The 17,500-nt window shown below is 39.0% G+C and overlaps 3 protein-coding genes across 4 annotated transcripts in view; 2 read left to right on the top strand and 1 right to left on the bottom strand.

Moving 5' to 3' along the window:
- APLP1 (amyloid beta precursor like protein 1) overlaps nucleotides 1–1,141 on the top strand; it is a 144,935-nt gene extending 143,794 nt beyond the window's left edge. Inside the window, exon 16 of one of the 2 annotated variants that reach the window (XM_056553375.1) lies at nucleotides 257–1,141. In XM_056553375.1, the coding sequence (XP_056409350.1) occupies nucleotides 257–355 (99 nt within the window). In that variant the 3' untranslated portion in view covers nucleotides 356–1,141. The remainder of the gene's footprint in view (nucleotides 1–256) is intronic. The other variant, XM_056553374.1, reaches the window with a different exon arrangement.
- Nucleotides 668–4,039, top strand: LOC130327019 (uncharacterized). The gene is made up of 2 exons (XM_056553376.1): nucleotides 668–1,971; nucleotides 2,086–4,039. The coding sequence occupies exons 1-2, from the start codon at nucleotides 668–670 to the stop codon at nucleotides 2,249–2,251; spliced, it is 1,470 nt and encodes a 489-aa protein (XP_056409351.1). The 3' UTR covers nucleotides 2,252–4,039.
- Nucleotides 4,040–4,831: 792 nt separating this feature from the next.
- UPK1A (uroplakin 1A) lies at nucleotides 4,832–16,765 on the bottom strand. The gene is made up of 7 exons (XM_056553369.1): nucleotides 16,698–16,765; nucleotides 12,217–12,417; nucleotides 11,983–12,057; nucleotides 11,801–11,908; nucleotides 11,291–11,470; nucleotides 6,233–6,316; nucleotides 4,832–5,202 (listed from the first exon to the last, which is right to left on the bottom strand). The coding sequence occupies exons 1-7, from the start codon at nucleotides 16,758–16,760 to the stop codon at nucleotides 5,158–5,160; spliced, it is 756 nt and encodes a 251-aa protein (XP_056409344.1). The 5' UTR covers nucleotides 16,761–16,765; the 3' UTR covers nucleotides 4,832–5,157.
- Nucleotides 16,766–17,500: the final 735 nt, after the last annotated feature.

Here is a 17,500-nt window from a genome sequence, read left to right as displayed (position 1 = left end):
GTGCCCAAACTTTTGATCCCCACTGTGTGTATGTATGTATATATGTATGTGTATATATATATATATATATATATATATATATATATAGCGAGATAGAGATCGGATATATGGGCAGTCACCTCATCAGTGCTTTCCCTACATACTAAACAATCTTGGAGCACAAGTGCAGCCTCTGGTCCCCGTATGTGTGTGATGCCGCCCCCCTGTTGTAGCTGTGCTGTGACCCCTGACCCCGACCATCGGTTTCTCCACACAGGTTGAGGCTTCCAGGACCCCGGAGGACAAACACCTGAGTAAGATGCAGAACCAAGGATACGAGAACCCGACCTACAGATACCTGGAGGAGAACAACTGAGCAGCGGGTCCTGATCCAACGGGCACAGGGGAGGGGCTTATCTTCAGGGGAGGTACAATGAGGGGTGGGGGTGGGGCCACCAGTATACAGGGATATTTACTAAGTAGGGAGCTGCTGAAGAGCCGGATCCCCTGGAGCAAATTGTATAAAAGACGCAGAGTCCGAATTCATCGTCTCAGACCGACCACCGAAAGAAAACCGTCCGATAACACTCCGAGCACAACAGGTTAACGTTCTCGTCTCTCTCCCCTGCAAATGCACTTAAATTATTTATGACTGAGAAGGGAAAAGAGACCGTTCAGCATTAACCTGATGGTGTGGGATCTTCTCAGCTCTGACCTCCTCCCCTCCCGCAACAGTCAGATGGACACCCCCTCCTCCTCTCTCATGACAGTCAGATCTCCGTCCCCCTCCCCCACGGCAACAGTCAGATCTCCGTCCCCCACGGCAACAGCCAGATCTCCGTCCACCTCTCCTCTCGCCACAGCCAGATCTCCATCCCCCTCCCCTCCCACCACAGTCAGGTCTCCGTCCCCCTCCCGCCACAGTCAGGTCTCCGTCCCCCTCCTCTCCCCTCCCACCACAGTCAGATCTCAGTCACCCTCCCACCACAGTCAGATCTCCATCCCCTTCCCACCACAGTCAGATCTCAGTCACCCTCCCACCACAGTCAGATCTCCGTCCCCTTCCCACCACAGTCAGATCTCAGTCACCCTCCCACCACAGTCAGGTCTCCATCCGCCTCCTCTCCCCTCCCACCACAGTCAGATCTCCGTCCCCCTCCTGTCCCCTCCCACCACAGTCAGATCTCCGTCCGCCTCCTCTCCCCTCCCACCACAGTCAGATCTCCGTCCCCCTCCTGTCCCTTCCCACCACAGTCAGGTCTCCATCCGCCTCCTCTCCCCTCCCACCACAGTCAGATCTCCGTCCCCCTCCTCTCCCCTCCCACCACAGTCAGATCTCCGTCCACCTCCTCTCCCACCACAGTCAGATCTCAGTCCCCCTCCCACCACAGTCAGATCTCTGTCCCCCTCCTCTCCCACCACAGTCAGATCTCCGTCCCCCTCCTCTCCCCTTCCCACCACAGTCAGATCTCCGTCCCCTTCCCACCACAGTCAGATCTCCGTCCCCTTCCCACCACAGTCAGATCTCCGTCCCCTTCCCACCACAGCCAGATCTCCGTCCCCCTCCTCTCCCCTTCCACCACAGCCAGATCTCAGTCCCCTTCCCACCACAGTCAGCTCTCCGTCCCCCTCCCACCACAGTCAGATCTCCGTCCCCCTCCTCTCCCCTCCCACCACAGTCAGATCTCCGTCCCCCTCCTCTCCCCTCCCACCACAGTCAGATCTCCGTCCCCCTCCTCTCCCCTCCCACCAGTCAGATCTACGTCCCCCTCCTCTCCCCTCCCACCACAGTCAGATCTCCGTCCCCCTCCTCTCCCCTTCCACCACAGTCAGATCTCCGTCCCCCTCCCCTCCCACCACAGTCAGATCTCAGTCCCCCTCCTCTCCCCTCCCACCACAGTCAGATCTCCGTCCCCCTCCTCTCCCCTCCCACCACAGTCAGATCTCAGTCACCCTCCTCTCCCCTCCCACCACAGTCAGATCTACGTCCCCCTCCTCTCCCCTCCCACCACAGTCAGATCTACGTCCCCCTCCTCTCCCCTCCCCACCACAGTCAGATCTACGTCCCCCTCCTCTCCCCTCCCACCACAGTCAGATCTACGTCCCTCTCTGGCCCAAGAATCCATCCCCGAGACCAGCATTGCATTGCAGCAGACACTGCGGCTCAGCACGCGTCCTCAGCCTCTCGCTCCACCGCTCACGCTATTTCCGAATTTATTTTCTTTTTCGCTACGGCAGTGGCGGGGGGGGGGGGGGGGATATCTGCACCTAAAATCACGAGACCCCCCCCCCCCCATACTGTGCCGCGGGTGATATTTAACTGCGTTCTGACCAACGTCCCTTCTGTCCATTTCCTCCCGGTCCTGTGTTTCCAGATGTACATTATTTTATATATTTAATTTTTTTTTTTTTATCTATAAGAAAATTACATTTAAAGGAAGCGCCATAAAAAGGAGACGCCGCGCCATCACCGGTCTGCGCGCAGCAGGATGTGTTCATGTCCACACACATTTCAGTTTCCGTACCAGCAAACAGCAGCAGCACACGTGTGATGGAGTTCCCCTTTAACCAGTCAATTTTCAGTCCTCTTGAACAGTAAGGCCCTAACCCAAGCGGTCCTGAGTGACCCAGGCGTGGAGTCATCCAGCGCCCCCTATTGGTCACAAGGGCTGCCTGCGCCACTTTCTGCCCTATTGACCTGGACGGAGTGGCCGAGTGTCTGGCGCTGTGTATACATTTGTACATACGTGTTTTAGCCTTTCCCCGTGGTTTAAGGGGATCTCCAGTACTAGGAACAGATGTTCTAGATCAGAAGTCTCCAACTCTGGATTTCCAGATTATTGAAAAAATACAACTCCCAGCATGCCGTCCGGGGCATGCTAGGAGTTGTAGTTTTGCAACATCTGGAGGGCCTCAGGTTTCAAGACCTCTGTTAAAAAAAAAAAAAAAAAAGGGGGATCCCCACCTGCCTGATCTTCTGAGGCATTGCCACCAGTGATAGGCTGAGCAGGCACTTCCCGTTTGTAGATTAGGGATCAGGAAGTGGTCGTCAGGGATCGGGCATAGACTATTTTTGTAAGCCATTGAAAAAAATAAAAAATACAAAAATAATTTTTACTACTGCCAGAAAAGGCGGCCATGCAGACGAGCCACCAAATCTGAAGGGATCGGCAACAATTTATGACTATGGGGGTCCTGACTACGTCCCCCAATTAGATGAGAAGGGGGAGGAGTCAGAAGAATCGGGGATGTTGGATTTTTGTTTTTAGTCACCACCAGAAGATGTCACCGGTGTCCGATTCCCTTCAGCGCCAATGTATATGAGAAAAGGGATGGGGGAGGGGCGGAGAAACCATCCAGGTGGGCCGCCATCGGTAAGAGGTGTGCAGTTCTGGCCCCTGTAGGACATCGCTCCACATTCTGGTGATAATTCCTACACGTCTGATCTTAGAGGTTTCGATAACGATCACACCACTCATACACCGCACCGCGTGACTCCGGCCTACAGCTGTCTATACCGTTTTGTTTTTTGTTTGCTTCCTAATCCTCTCACTAACGTGTCAGGCCGTACAGCCCGCACCCGCCACCATGACCGCCCATCGTACAAGCAAAGCGCCTGCGCGACGAATTGTTCTTGTAAATAGAGTCACAGAGACTTCCGGAGGGGCGGCCTGTAAACCGCGCATGGTAACGTCTGTACATGTAACAATACGACGAGTGGGGGCCCCGCCTGAGGAGCCAGGGGCCAGACGCTTCCCTGCCCTGAGAGACAATGGGGGAGAAGCCTCACAGTGACCAGGATGGGGAGAGGATGTGATTGGAGGAGCAGCGGCCAATCAGACGGCAGGAGTCAACCTCACAGAGATCTGATTGGCTAAAGGACAGTGCTGGAGTTATTCACATAGGGCCCAGTGGTTCCTGCGGGGTCACCGCTGTGTATTTGGGGTGAACATAGGGGGCGCTACGTTCGCCAGTGTGACATGACGACTGCTGAATATAATCACCATGATTTTGCTGTATTTTCAATTCTCACCATCAATAAATATTAACTTAAAGAGAACCTGTCATGTGATAAATGTTATAATCCCCCAGGTCACTGCCCCCATCAAGATAAACCACCCCCTGGTGGTTCTGTTCAGTCAGATTCACAGACTGGGAAGGGGGGTGTTCCCCAGTAGGTGTGACATCATCTGAAGCCATACAGGGGAGAACTTCCTCCCTCACTCAGTTTAGGGTGAGATGAGCTATGATTGGCTAAGGCTGCACTGCACCCCCCCTGTGCATATACGCAGGACAGGAGAAGTGGTACTGTGCATATACACAGGACATGAGAAGTGGTACTGTGCATATACACAGGACAGGAGAAGTGGTACTGTGCATATACACAGGACAGGAGAAGTGGTACTGTGCATATAAACAGGACAGGAGAAGTGGTACTGTGCATATAAACAGGACAGGAGAAGTGGTACTGTGCATATATGCAGGACAGGAGAAGTGGTACTGTGCATATACGCAGGACAGAAGTGGTACTGTGCATATAAACAGGACAGGAGAAGTGGTACTGTGCATATACGCAGGACAGGAGAAGTGGTACTGTGCATATACGCAGGACAGGAGAAGTGGTACTGTGCATATGTACAGGACAGGAGAAGTGGTACTGTGCATATACACAGGACAGGAGAAGTGGTACTGTGCATATAAACAGGACAGGAGAAGTGGTACTGTGCATATATGCAGGACAGGAGAAGTGGTACTGTGCAGTGTGCTGTTCTGTGCCTTCTGCTTCTCCACTTCCTGGTAAGAATAAGGGGATCAAACACAGAAGATTAAGAACAATCATCTTTATTCAGAACACAAACACAAAAATGTAACAAAAACCCTACAGGAGGCGCCATCCTGCCGGCCGCCCCCCTGGGTCACCTGTACAAGGGGCAGTATAGGGCGCATCACATGATCAATTTACATAGAAAATGATAAAAAAAATAGGCAAATTAGGCGGCACTTATAAAATGGCGGCCACCAGCGCCTTGGAACAATGTCTGTACATATCCAGCAGGCGATAATACTTCAATACGGAATCACCCACTGAGCGATGGAGGAATCGGTTACGAGCTGCGATTCACGTATCTGGCGGAGACTTCACGACTCCAAATCAATGCGGCGTATGGATCCAGCACCTCACATGGTGAAGTAGTGATACATCGTCGCCATCATGACCAGCATCTGCGGGAGACCAGGGGAGTTAGAGCCAGACTAAAGATCTTAAAGAGACAGCGCAGAAAACTACACACACATTATTTAGTTATGTGGCATTTAATTTTTTATTTCTTTTTCATGAAGTATTCAGGGATCTATAATTATTTATTTCTGAATATTTCATGAAAAAGAAAACAAAAATTTTACATTTTACTTTTAGAACATTTTACACTGAAAGAAAAATTTACAGCAAACTGTAAAGTGAGCGAGTCAGAGGCCCTGCACTTTGTGGCACCACACTGACTCCTAGTGGTCAATGTGGAAACTGAATAAAAAATACAATAATATTATATATATTGTTTTTAAATAATGAATAATATTAAATTAATATTTATATATTATATTAGTATACATTATTATTTATTAATAATTATACATTAAATATAATTATTCAATATTTGTATCATTAATAATGTTTAATAAAATCATAATGAGGGACATTTATCAATCTTTGCTTATGTTTTCTTTTTTTTGTAATTTTTTCCTTACTTTTTTTTGCTTATGTGACTTATTTATCATCTGGTTTCATCCTGTTGATAATTTTCTTTCACGTAAGCAATTTTTCCTTTTTTACTTTGGTTGTAGCTTTTTCTGCTCCATGTTTGAGATGGAGTAAATTTAGTCAATTTTTAACCCTGTTGCGACTTTTTTTTTGCGCAGTTGCGACTGTCGCAGTTAATAAATACCAGACTACCCGTAGTCCATTTTAAAATTATTACTACGTAGTTACTTTTTGGAAAACTTGCTTTTCTCGCTTTCCAGTCAAAATGTCGCACGAAAAATCGCGTAGTCGCAGTTGCTACAATTATAGTAAAGAAAACCTGACTAAACCCCTTAATAAAAATAATTATAGTAATATTTATGGACATTTATCACTATTATTAATAAATATATTTATTTATTAAAATTAAACATAAATTATAATACTAATAAATAAATAAAATGTTTCAATTATTTACAAAAATCACCAAATCCCCTGCTGTCCCCCCCGACTCACCGTCCACATAAGAATTGCGAATCCGAACCAGGAGATCCCCCAGGTGTAGCTGTTTATGGCGTGTCCAATGTGCTCGAAGCAACCCTGAAATATTAGACGCAAAAATAAACGTACATGAAGAATTCGTGTCTACAACGCGCACGTTTACCGATACTGGTCCAGCAGGTGCCATTGGCTGTCCAGAGGCATGCTGGGAGTTGTAGTTCTGCAAAAACTGGAGGCACACTGGTTGGGAAACACTGCACAGACACCATACAGTGAAATGCATTATGGGTATATACTGCCCCACCCCCTTCAATACATCTACACAGGACTGTACTGAACACCTGCGGCCACAAGGGGTGCACTACACCTCCCCCCCCCCCCCATCTACCCAGATAAGTAATTAGCAGGTTCACCCCTCCCCAGCGGGGGCGCTCTACCGTCTTCACAGGTCACATACCAGATAACATATAAACTGTTTTCACACAAGGATCACGTGTCTATTGACCTGAACAGTAAATATCCTAGAGCGCCCCCATGCTGTCAGTTCAAGTCATGCCTGGACTATATACAGTTTTCAAGTATAATAAAACAGCGCCACACCAGTCCTTGGGTCGTTTCAGGTAACAAAAGTGAACAGAGAAGAGCCGCAGTACCGCAAATAACCTGTGGTCAGGGAGGGCACTGTTTTTTTCAAAAAAGCTGACAAAAAATAAATTAAATAAATAAATAAAAGTATTTATCAATTAAAAGCATTTTATATGAATACCTTGAAATGTTGAAGAAAATATTTTTCAACATTTTTATTAAAGGAATAATAATAATAACAGACAGGACACTTATTATTATTATTCAGGAGGAGTAGACTGTAGTGTCCTATTATTATTATTATTATTATTATTATTATTATTATTATTATTATACAGGAAGAGTAGACTGTAGTGTCCTGTCTATTATTATTATTATTATACAGGAGGAGTAGACTGTAGTGTCCTGTCTATTATTATTATTATTATACAGGAGGAGTAGACTGTAGTGTCCTGTCTATTATTATTATTATTATTATACAGGAGGAGTAGACTGTAGTGTCCTGTCTATTATTATTATTATTATACAGGAGGAGTAGACTGTAGTGTCCTGTCTATTCTTATTATTATACAGGAGGAGTAGACTGTAGTGTCCTGTCTATTATTATTATTATACAGGAGGAGTAGACTGTAGTGTCCTGTTTATTATTATTATACAGGAGGAGTAGACTGTAGTGTCCTGTCTATTATTATTATTATTATACAGGAGGAGTAGACTGTAGAGTCCTGTCTATTATTATTATTATTATACAGGAGGAGTAGACTGTAGTGTCCTGTCTATTATTATTATTATACAGGAGGAGTAGACTGTAGTGTCCTGTCTATTATTATTATTATTATACAGGAGGAGTAGACTGTAGTGTCCTGTCTATTATTATTATTATTATTATTATTATACAGGAGGAGTAGACTGTGGTGTCCTGTCTATTATTATTATTATACAGGAGGAGTAGACTGTAGTGTCCTGTCTATTATTATTATTATTATACAGGAGGAGTAGACTGTAGTGTCCTGTCTATTATTATTATTATTATACAGGAGGAGTAGACTGTAGTGTCCTGTCTATTATTATTATTATACAGGAGGAGTAGACTGTAGTGTCCTGTCTATTCTTATTATTATACAGGAGGAGTAGACTGTAGTGTCCTGTCTATTATTATTATTATACAGGAGGAGTAGACTGTAGTGTCCTGTTTATTATTATTATACAGGAGGAGTAGACTGTAGTGTCCTGTCTATTATTATTATTATACAGGAGGAGTAGACTGTATTGTCCTGTCTATTATTATTATTATTATTATACAGGAGGAGTAGACTGTAGTGTCCTGTCTATTATTATTATTATTATTATACAGGAGGAGTAGACTGTAGTGTCCTGTCTATTATTATTATTATTATTATTATTATTATTATTATACAGGAGGAGTAGACTGTAGTGTCCTGTCTATTATTATTATTATACAGGAGGAGTAGACTGTAGTGTCCTGTCTATTATTATTATTATTATTATACAGGAGGAGTAGACTGTAGTGTCCTGTCTATTATTATTATTATTATTATACAGGAGGAGTAGACTGTAGTGTCCTGTCTATTATTATTATTATTATTATACAGGAGGAGTAGACTGTAGTGTCCTGTCTATTATTATCATTATACAGGAGGAGTAGACTGTAGTGTCCTGTCTATTATTATTATTATTATTACAATACAGGAGGAGTAGACTGTAGTGTCCTGTCTATTATTATTATTATACAGGAGGAGTAGACTGTAGTGTCCTGTCTATTATTATTATCATACAGGAGGAGTAGACTGTAGTGTCCTGTCTATTATTATTATTATTATTATTATACAGGAGGAGTAGACTGTAGTGTCCTGTCTATTATTATTATTATTATTATTATACAGGAGGAGTAGACTGTAGTGTCCTGTCTATTATTATTATTATTATTATACAGGAGGAGTAGACTGTAGTGTCCTGTCTATTATTATCATTATACAGGAGGAGTAGACTGTAGTGTCCTGTCTATTATTATTATTATACAGGAGGAGTAGACTGTAGTGTCCTGTCTATTATTATTATTATACAGGAGGAGTAGACTGTAGTGTCCTGTCTATTATTATTATTATTATACAGGAGGAGTAGACTGTAGTGTCCTGTCTATTATTATTATTATTATTATACAGGAGGAATAGACTGTAGTGTCCTGTCTATTATTATTATTATACAGGAGGAATAGACTGTAGTGTCCTGTCTATTATTATTATTACACAGGAGGAATAGACTGTAGTGTCCTGTCTATTATTATTATTATACAGGAGGAGTAGACTGTAGTGTCCTGTCTATTATTATTATTATTATTATTATACAGGAGGAGTAGACTGTAGTGTCCTGTCTATTATTATTATTATACAGGAGGAGTAGACTGTAGTGTCCTGTCTATTATTATTATTATTATTATACAGGAGGAATAGACTGTAGTGTCCTGTCTATTATTATTATTATACAGGAGGAATAGACTGTAGTGTCCTGTCTATTATTATTATTACACAGGAGGAATAGACTGTAGTGTCCTGTCTATTATTATTATTATACAGGAGGAGTAGACTGTAGTGTCCTGTCTATTATTATTATTATTATTATACAGGAGGAGTAGACTGTAGTGTCCTGTCTATTATTATTATTATACAGGAGGAGTAGACTGTAGTGTCCTGTCTATTATTATTATTATACAGGAGGAGTAGACTGTAGTGTCCTGTCTATTATTATTATTATTATACAGGAGGAGTAGACTGTAGTGTCCTGTCTATTATTATTATTATACAGGAGGAGTAGACTGTAGTGTCCTGTCTATTATTATTATTATACAGGAGGAGTAGACTGTAGTGTCCTGTCTATTATTATTATTATTATTATTATTATTATTGTACAGGAGGAGTAGACTGTAGTGTCCTGTCTATTATTATTGTACAGGAGGAGTAGACTGTAGTGTCCTGTCTATTATTATTATACAGGAGGAGTAGACTGTAGTGTCCTGTCTATTATTATTATTATACAGGAGGAGTAGACTGTAGTGTCCTGTCTATTATTATTATTATACAGGAGGAGTAGACTGTAGTGTCCTGTCTATTATTATTACACAGGAGGAGTAGACTGTAGTGTCCTGTCTATTATTATTATTATTATTATACAGGAGGAGTAGACTGTAGTGTCCTGTCTATTATTATTACACAGGAGGAGTAGACTGTAGTGTCCTGTCTATTATTATTATTATTATTATTATACAGGAGGAGTAGACTGTAGTGTCCTGTCTATTATTATTATTATTATACAGGAGGAGTAGACTGTAGTGTCCTGTCTATTATTATTATTATTATTATTATACAGGAGGAGTAGACTGTAGTGTCCTGTCTATTATTATTATTATTATTATTATTATTATTATTATTATTATACAGGAGGAGTAGACTGTAGTGTCTTGTCTATTATTATTATTATACAGGAGGAATAGACTGTAGTGTCCTGTCTATTATTATTATTATACAGGAGGAGTAGACTGTAGTGTCCTGTCTATTATTATTATTATACAGGAGGAGTAGACTGTAGTGTCCTGTCTATTATTATTATTATACAGGAGGAGTAGACTGTAGTGTCTTGTCTATTATTATTATACAGGAGGAATAGACTGTAGTGTCCTGTCTATTATTATTATTATACAGGAGGAGTAGACTGTAGTGTCCTGTCTATTATTATTATTATTATTATTATACAGGAGGAGTATACTGTAGTGTCCTGTCTATTATTATTATTATTATTATTATACAGGAGGAATAGACTGTAGTGTCCTGTCTATTATTATTATTATTATTATTATTATACAGGAGGAGTAGACTGTAGTGTCCTGTCTATTATTATTATTATACAGGAGGAGTAGACTGTAGTGTCCTGTCTATTATTATTATTATTATTATTATTATTATTATTATTATTATTATTATTATTATTATTATTATTATACAGGAGGAGTAGACTGTAGTGTTCTGTCTATTATTATTATTATTATTATTATTATTATTATACAGGAGGAGTAGACTGTAGTGTTCTGTCTATTATTATTATTATTATTATTATTATTATTATTATACAGGAGGAGTAGACTGTAGTGTCCTGTCTATTATTATTATTATTATACAGGAGGAGTAGACTGTAGTGTCCTGTCTATTATTATTATTATTATTATTATACAGGAGGAGTAGACTGTAGTGTCCTGTCTATTATTATTATTATTATACAGGAGGAGTAGACTGTAGTGTCCTGTCTATTATTATTATTATTATTATTATTATTATTATACAGGAGGAGTAGACTGTAGTGTCCTGTCTATTATTATTATTATACAGGAGGAGTAGACTGTAGTGTCCTGTCTATTATTATTATTATTTTTTATATTAGCGCGCTATAAGCCCCAGACGATCGGCGCCCGTCCATTACCGTGGTGAACAGGTACGGGGACAGTCCCACTTGACAGGCCTGCTTGTTCAGGATCTGGAAATTGTTGTCCCTCGTGCAGCACCAGAACGGCCACGGTGCTTCGTATTCTGCATACGAATGGCGGAAGGTGGAGTCGTAGTCCACCCAATCCTGGGGCCCGTCCACCCCGCAGCACTGCTTCTGCGCAACACAAAGGGGAAGAGCGTCTTATTATACATTTACAAGTTTATAATAAAATCTCCCCCAATTTATTTTTTTATTAAATAAAAATCTAAATAAATACAAAATAAATAAATACATAAAATGTAAAGAATCAATAGAAATCAATGAAGACCTGGGCCATTTGTAATAGAGTCATCATTATTTCCCCCGGGGCCCCAGCTGCCTCAGCACCCCTTGATATCAATGAGGCCATCTGGAGTTTCCACTGGGTCCCAGTAACCCTCACAGTTCTCCAGTTCTATGAGTCTGGCAGCGGAGTGCCCCCTTAGTGTTGGGCTTCGCACTTACGTCCAACATGATCCTCTTCCAGAAGTTGGTGACTTCGATGCTCCGGGAGGAGGAGTTGTCCATGAATCGGCTCAGCATCTGCCACTTCACGATATTGGAGTTTATCATCTACGAGGGGTTAAAGTGTCAGAAATCTCACAAAGTGACTGAAAGGTGGAACCAAACAAAGTTCTCTGACTTACGTAATCCCGATGGGTGAAGGACGTGATGCAGGAGGCGCACTCAAAGATATAGACGACCATCATCAGCACCAGGTACTGCGGGGGCGGGACATAGAGAGATTAACATCCTGCCCAAATCTCATTGGTTGTAATTGGCACATTAGAAATGCCCTGTTTGTACAAACCCAGACACTTCTGTGACGCAGGTACATACCGCCTACAGACTCCCTCCACCTCCATGGACCGCCCACTTACCACCATGAACATGGTCCGGCTGGACTTCACCGAAGCGATAACGCCATACACTCCCAGGAGGAAGAAGGAGAAGCCGCAGAATATCCCGATCCAGCCGCCAGCGAATACGTCATCCTTTCCAGTTGCCCCTAAAACTGGGTAAACATAGTACGGATCGGTGGTGGCCCAAATGGTCTCCGCAAACAAGGCCAAGCCGCAGAGCTGTGTACGAAATACGGGAGAAGGTCAATATAAAATATATAGGAGCAGTATTATAGTGGTTATATTCTTGTATATAGGAGGCAGTATTATAGTAGTTATATTCTTGTATATAGGAGCAGTATTATAGTAGTTATATTCTTGTATATAGGAGCAGTATTATAGTAGTTATATTCTTGTATATAGGGGCAGTATTATAGTAGGTATATTCTTGTATATAGGAGAAGTATTATAGTAGTTATATTCTTGTATATAGGAGCAGTATTATAGTAGTTATATTCTTGTATATAGGAGCAGTATTATAGTGGTTATATTCTTATATATAGGGGGCAGTATTATAGTAGTTATATTCTTGTATATAGGAGCAGTATTATAGTAGTTATATTCTTATATATAGGGGCAGTATTATAGTAGTTATATTCTTGTATATAGGAGCAGTATTATAGTGGTTATATTCTTGTATATAGGAGGCAGTATTATAGTAGTTATATTCTTGTATATAGGAACAGTATTATAGTAGTTATACTCTTGTATATAGGAGCAGTATTATAGTAGTTATATTCTTGTATATAGGAGCAGTATTATAATAGTTATATTCTTGTATATAGGAGCAGTATTATAGTAGTTATACTCTTGTATATAGGAGCAGTATTATAGTAGTTATATTCTTGTATCTAGGAGCAGTATTATAGTAGATATATTCTTGTATATAGGGAGGAGTATTATAGTAGTTATATTCTAGTATATAGGAGCAGTATTATAGTAGATATATTCTTGTATATAGGAGCAGTATTATAGTAGTTATATTCTTGTATATAGGAGCAGTATTATAGTAGTTATATTCTTGTATATAGGAGACAGTATTATAGTAGTTATATTCTTGTATATAGGAGCAGTATTATAGTAGTTATATTCTTGTATATAGGAGCAGTATTATAGTAGTTATATTCTTGTATATAGGAGACAGTATTATAGTAGATATATTCTTGTATATAGGAGCAGTATTATAGTAGTTATATTCTTGTATATAGGAGGCAGTATTATAGTAGTTATATTCTTGTATATAGGAGCAGTATTATAGTAGTTATATTCTTGTATATAGGGAGCAGTATTATAGTAGTTATATTCTTGTATATAGGGGGCAGTATTATAGTAGTTATATTCTTGTATATAGGAGCAGTATTATAGTAGTTATATTCTTGTATATAGGAGCAGTATTATAGTAGTTATATTCTTGTATATAGGAGGCAGTATTATAGTAATTATATTCTTGTATATAGGAGCAGTATTATAGTAGTTATATTCTTGTATATAGGGAGGAGTATTATAGTAGTTATATTCTTGTATATAGGAGCAGTATTATAGTAGTTATATTCTTGTATATAGGAGACAGTATTATAGTAGTTATATTCTTGTATATAGGAGCAGTATTTTAGTAGTTATATTCTTGTATATAGGAGCAGTATTATAATAGTTATATTCTTGTATATAGGAGCAGTATTATAGTAGTTATATTCTTGTATATAGGAGCAGTATTATAGTAGTTATATTCTTGTATATAGGAGCAGTATTATAGTAGTTATATTCTTGTATATAGGAGCAGTATTATAGTAGTTATATTCTTGTATATAGGAGCAGTATTATAGTAGTTATATTCTTGTATATAGGAGCAGTATTATAGTAGTTATATTCTTGTATATAGGGGCAGTATTATAGTAGTTATATTCTTGTATATAGGAGCAGTATTATAGTAGTTATATTCTTGTATATAGGAGAAGTATTATAGTAGTTATATTCTTGTATATAGGAGCAGTATTATATTAGTTATATTCTTGTATATAGGGGCGGCATTATAGTAGTTATATTCTTGTATATAGGAACAGTATTATAGTAGTTATATTCTTGTATATAGGGAGCAGTATTATAGTAGTTATATTCTTGTATATAGGAACAGTATTATAGTGGTTATATTCTTGTATATAGGAGGCAGTATTATAGTAGTTATATTCTTGTATATAGGAGCAGTATTATAGTAGTTATATTCTTGTATATAGGAACAGTATTATAGTAGTTATAGTCTTGTATATAGCAGCAATATTATAGTAGTTATATTCTTGTATATAGGAGCAGTATTATAGTAGTTATATTCTTGTATGTAGGAGCAGTATTATAGTAGTTATATTCTTGTATATAGGAGCAGTATTATAGTAGTTATATTCTTGTATATAGGAACAGTATTATAGTAGGTATATTCTTGTATATAGGAGGCAGTATTATAGTAGTTATATTCTTGTATATAGGAGCAGTATTATAGTAGTTATATTCTTGTATATAGGAGCAGTATTATAGTAGATATATTCTTGTATATAGGAGGCAGTATTATAGTAGTTATATTCTTGTATATAGGGGACAGTATTATAGTAGTTATATTCTTGTATATAGGAGCAGTATTATAGTAGTTATATTCTTGCATATAGGAGGCAGTATTATAGTAGTTATATTCTTGTATATAGGAGCAGTATTATAGTAGTTATATTCTTGTATATAGTGGCAGTATTATAGTAGTTATATTCTTGTATATAGGAGCAGTATTATAGTAGTTATATTCTTGTATATAGGAGCAGTATTATAGTAGTTATATTCTTGTATATAGGAGGCAGTATTATAGTAGTTATATTCTTGTATATAGGAGCAGTATTATAGTAGTTATATTCTTGTATATAGGAGCAGTATTATAGTAGTTATATTCTTGCATATAGGAGGCAGTATTATAGTAGTTATATTCTTGTATATAGGAGCAGTATTATAGTAGTTATATTCTTGTATATAGTGGCAGTATTATAGTAGTTATATTCTTGTATATAGGAGCAGTATTATAGTAGTTATATTCTTGTATATAGGAGCAGTATTATAGTAGTTATATTCTTGTATATAGGAGGCAGTATTATAGTAGTTATATTCTTGTATATAGGAGCAGTATTATAGTAGTTATATTCTTGTATATAGGAGCAGTATTATAGTAGTTATATTCTTGTATATAGGAGCAGTATTATAGTAGTTATATTCTTGTATATAGGAGCAGTATTATAGTAGTTATATTCTTGTATATAGGTGCAGTATTATAGTAATTATATTCTTGTATATAGGAGGCAGTATTATAGTAGTTATATTCTTGTATATAGGGGCAGTATTATAGTAGTTATATTCTTGTATATAGGAGGCAGTATTATAGTAGTCATATTCTTGTATATAGGAGCAGTATTATAGTAGTTATATTCTTGTATATAGGAGGCAGTATTATAGTAGTTATATTCTTGTATATAGGAGGCAGTATTATAGTAGTTATATTCTTGTATATAGGAGCAGTATTATAGTAGTTATATTCTTGTATAAAGGAGCAGTATTATAGTAGTTATATTCTTGTATATAGGAGCAGTATTATAGTAGTTATATTCTTGTATATAGGAGCAGTATTATAGTAGTTATATTCTTGTATATAGGAAGCAGTATTATAGTAGATATATTCTTGTATATAGGAGCAGTATTATAGTAGTTATATTCTTGTATATAGGAGCAGTATTATAGTAGTTATATTATTGTATATAGGAGGCAGTATTATAGTAGTTATATTCTTGTATATAGGAGGAAGTATTATAGTAGTTATATTCTTGTATATAGGAGCAGTATTATAGTAGTTATATTCTTGTATATAGGAGCAGAATTATAGTAGTTATATTCTTGTATATAGGAGCAGTATTATAGTAGTTATATTCTTGTATATAGGAGCAGTATTATAGTAGTTATATTCTTGTATATAGGAGCAGTATTATAGTAGTTATATTCTTGTATATAGGAGCAGTATTATAGTAGTTATATTCTTGTATATAGGAGCAGTATTATAGTAGTTATATTATTGTATATAGGAGCAGTATTATAGTAGTTATATTCTTGTATATAGGAGCAGTATTATAGTAGATATATTCTTGTATATAGGGGCGGCATTATAGTAGTTACATCATTGCAGACAACAATAGGACATATATTATCTGTATATAGTGTCCTCTGTCCTGTAGGCTCCTGAGCGGCCGCTCCCTGTATCTCAGACCTGTATAGTGACATTCCTTTGATCTTTCTGAATGATGGTTCGGGGGGGGGTGTCAGATTTTTTAAATATTTTTTTATGGGATTTATTCTTTAGTCCACACTGTATAGAGGATCCGCCCCAATGTCTCAGCTATGATGGTGGTCATAGTGCTGCGATGTACGGTCGCGCCTCTACTCACCAGAATTACGATATTACCGAACACGATGACCGGCACGAGGCCGGCGCTACCCTTCTCTGCCATCTTGTGACGTCACCTGTAATATATACAACAATGTTGTTAGTTTGGACTCCACCCACTTCAGGGTCCGCAGGTCAGTAGATATGAGGCGTCCTATAAATGGGGTTATCCAGGAATAGATGACGAGCGCCACCCTTGTCCTCAGGTTGTGTGCGATATTACAACTGGACTCCTTTCACTTTAATGGAACTGAGCTGTAATACCGCACACAACCTGAGGACACGGGTGGCGCCATTTTTCGAAGAAACAACTACTCATTCTCCAGAGCACCAGTCATGAGAGGTCTCCAGCATTTACAGACAACATCCTGACAAGTCCAGTCTCTGTCTAGTGCAGGGTTTGCCAAACAGTGTGTCTCCAGCTGTTGCAAAACTACAATTCCCAGCATTCCCAGACAGCCTTTGGCAACAGCTGGTGACATATTGTTGGGTAAACATTGGTCTAATTCCCCGTCCTCTAAATGTTCTTAACTACAATGCCCAGCATGCCCTGATCGAATTGTAAAGAAGGTTTCCATTCACTGACAGCAAACAGAAGCTAAAATCCCAGCATGCACCGAGAATACACTTCAGAGCTGAGGGTTTGTCACATATGTATCCAGTGTAAGAAAGTCTCTGTGAAATAAACAAACTTCAAACTGATACATTGTAACAGACCAGAGGCTGCTGTATTCCAATGAGGCGATACATTGTAACAGATCAGCCGCTGTATTCCCATGAGGCGATACATTGTAACAGATCAGC

The sequence above is a fragment of the Hyla sarda genome, unplaced genomic scaffold (assembly GCF_029499605.1).
Source record: "Hyla sarda isolate aHylSar1 unplaced genomic scaffold, aHylSar1.hap1 scaffold_290, whole genome shotgun sequence".
Classification (NCBI taxonomy): Eukaryota; Metazoa; Chordata; class Amphibia; order Anura; family Hylidae; genus Hyla; species Hyla sarda.
This window is presented reverse-complemented; position numbering and strand designations above follow the sequence as displayed.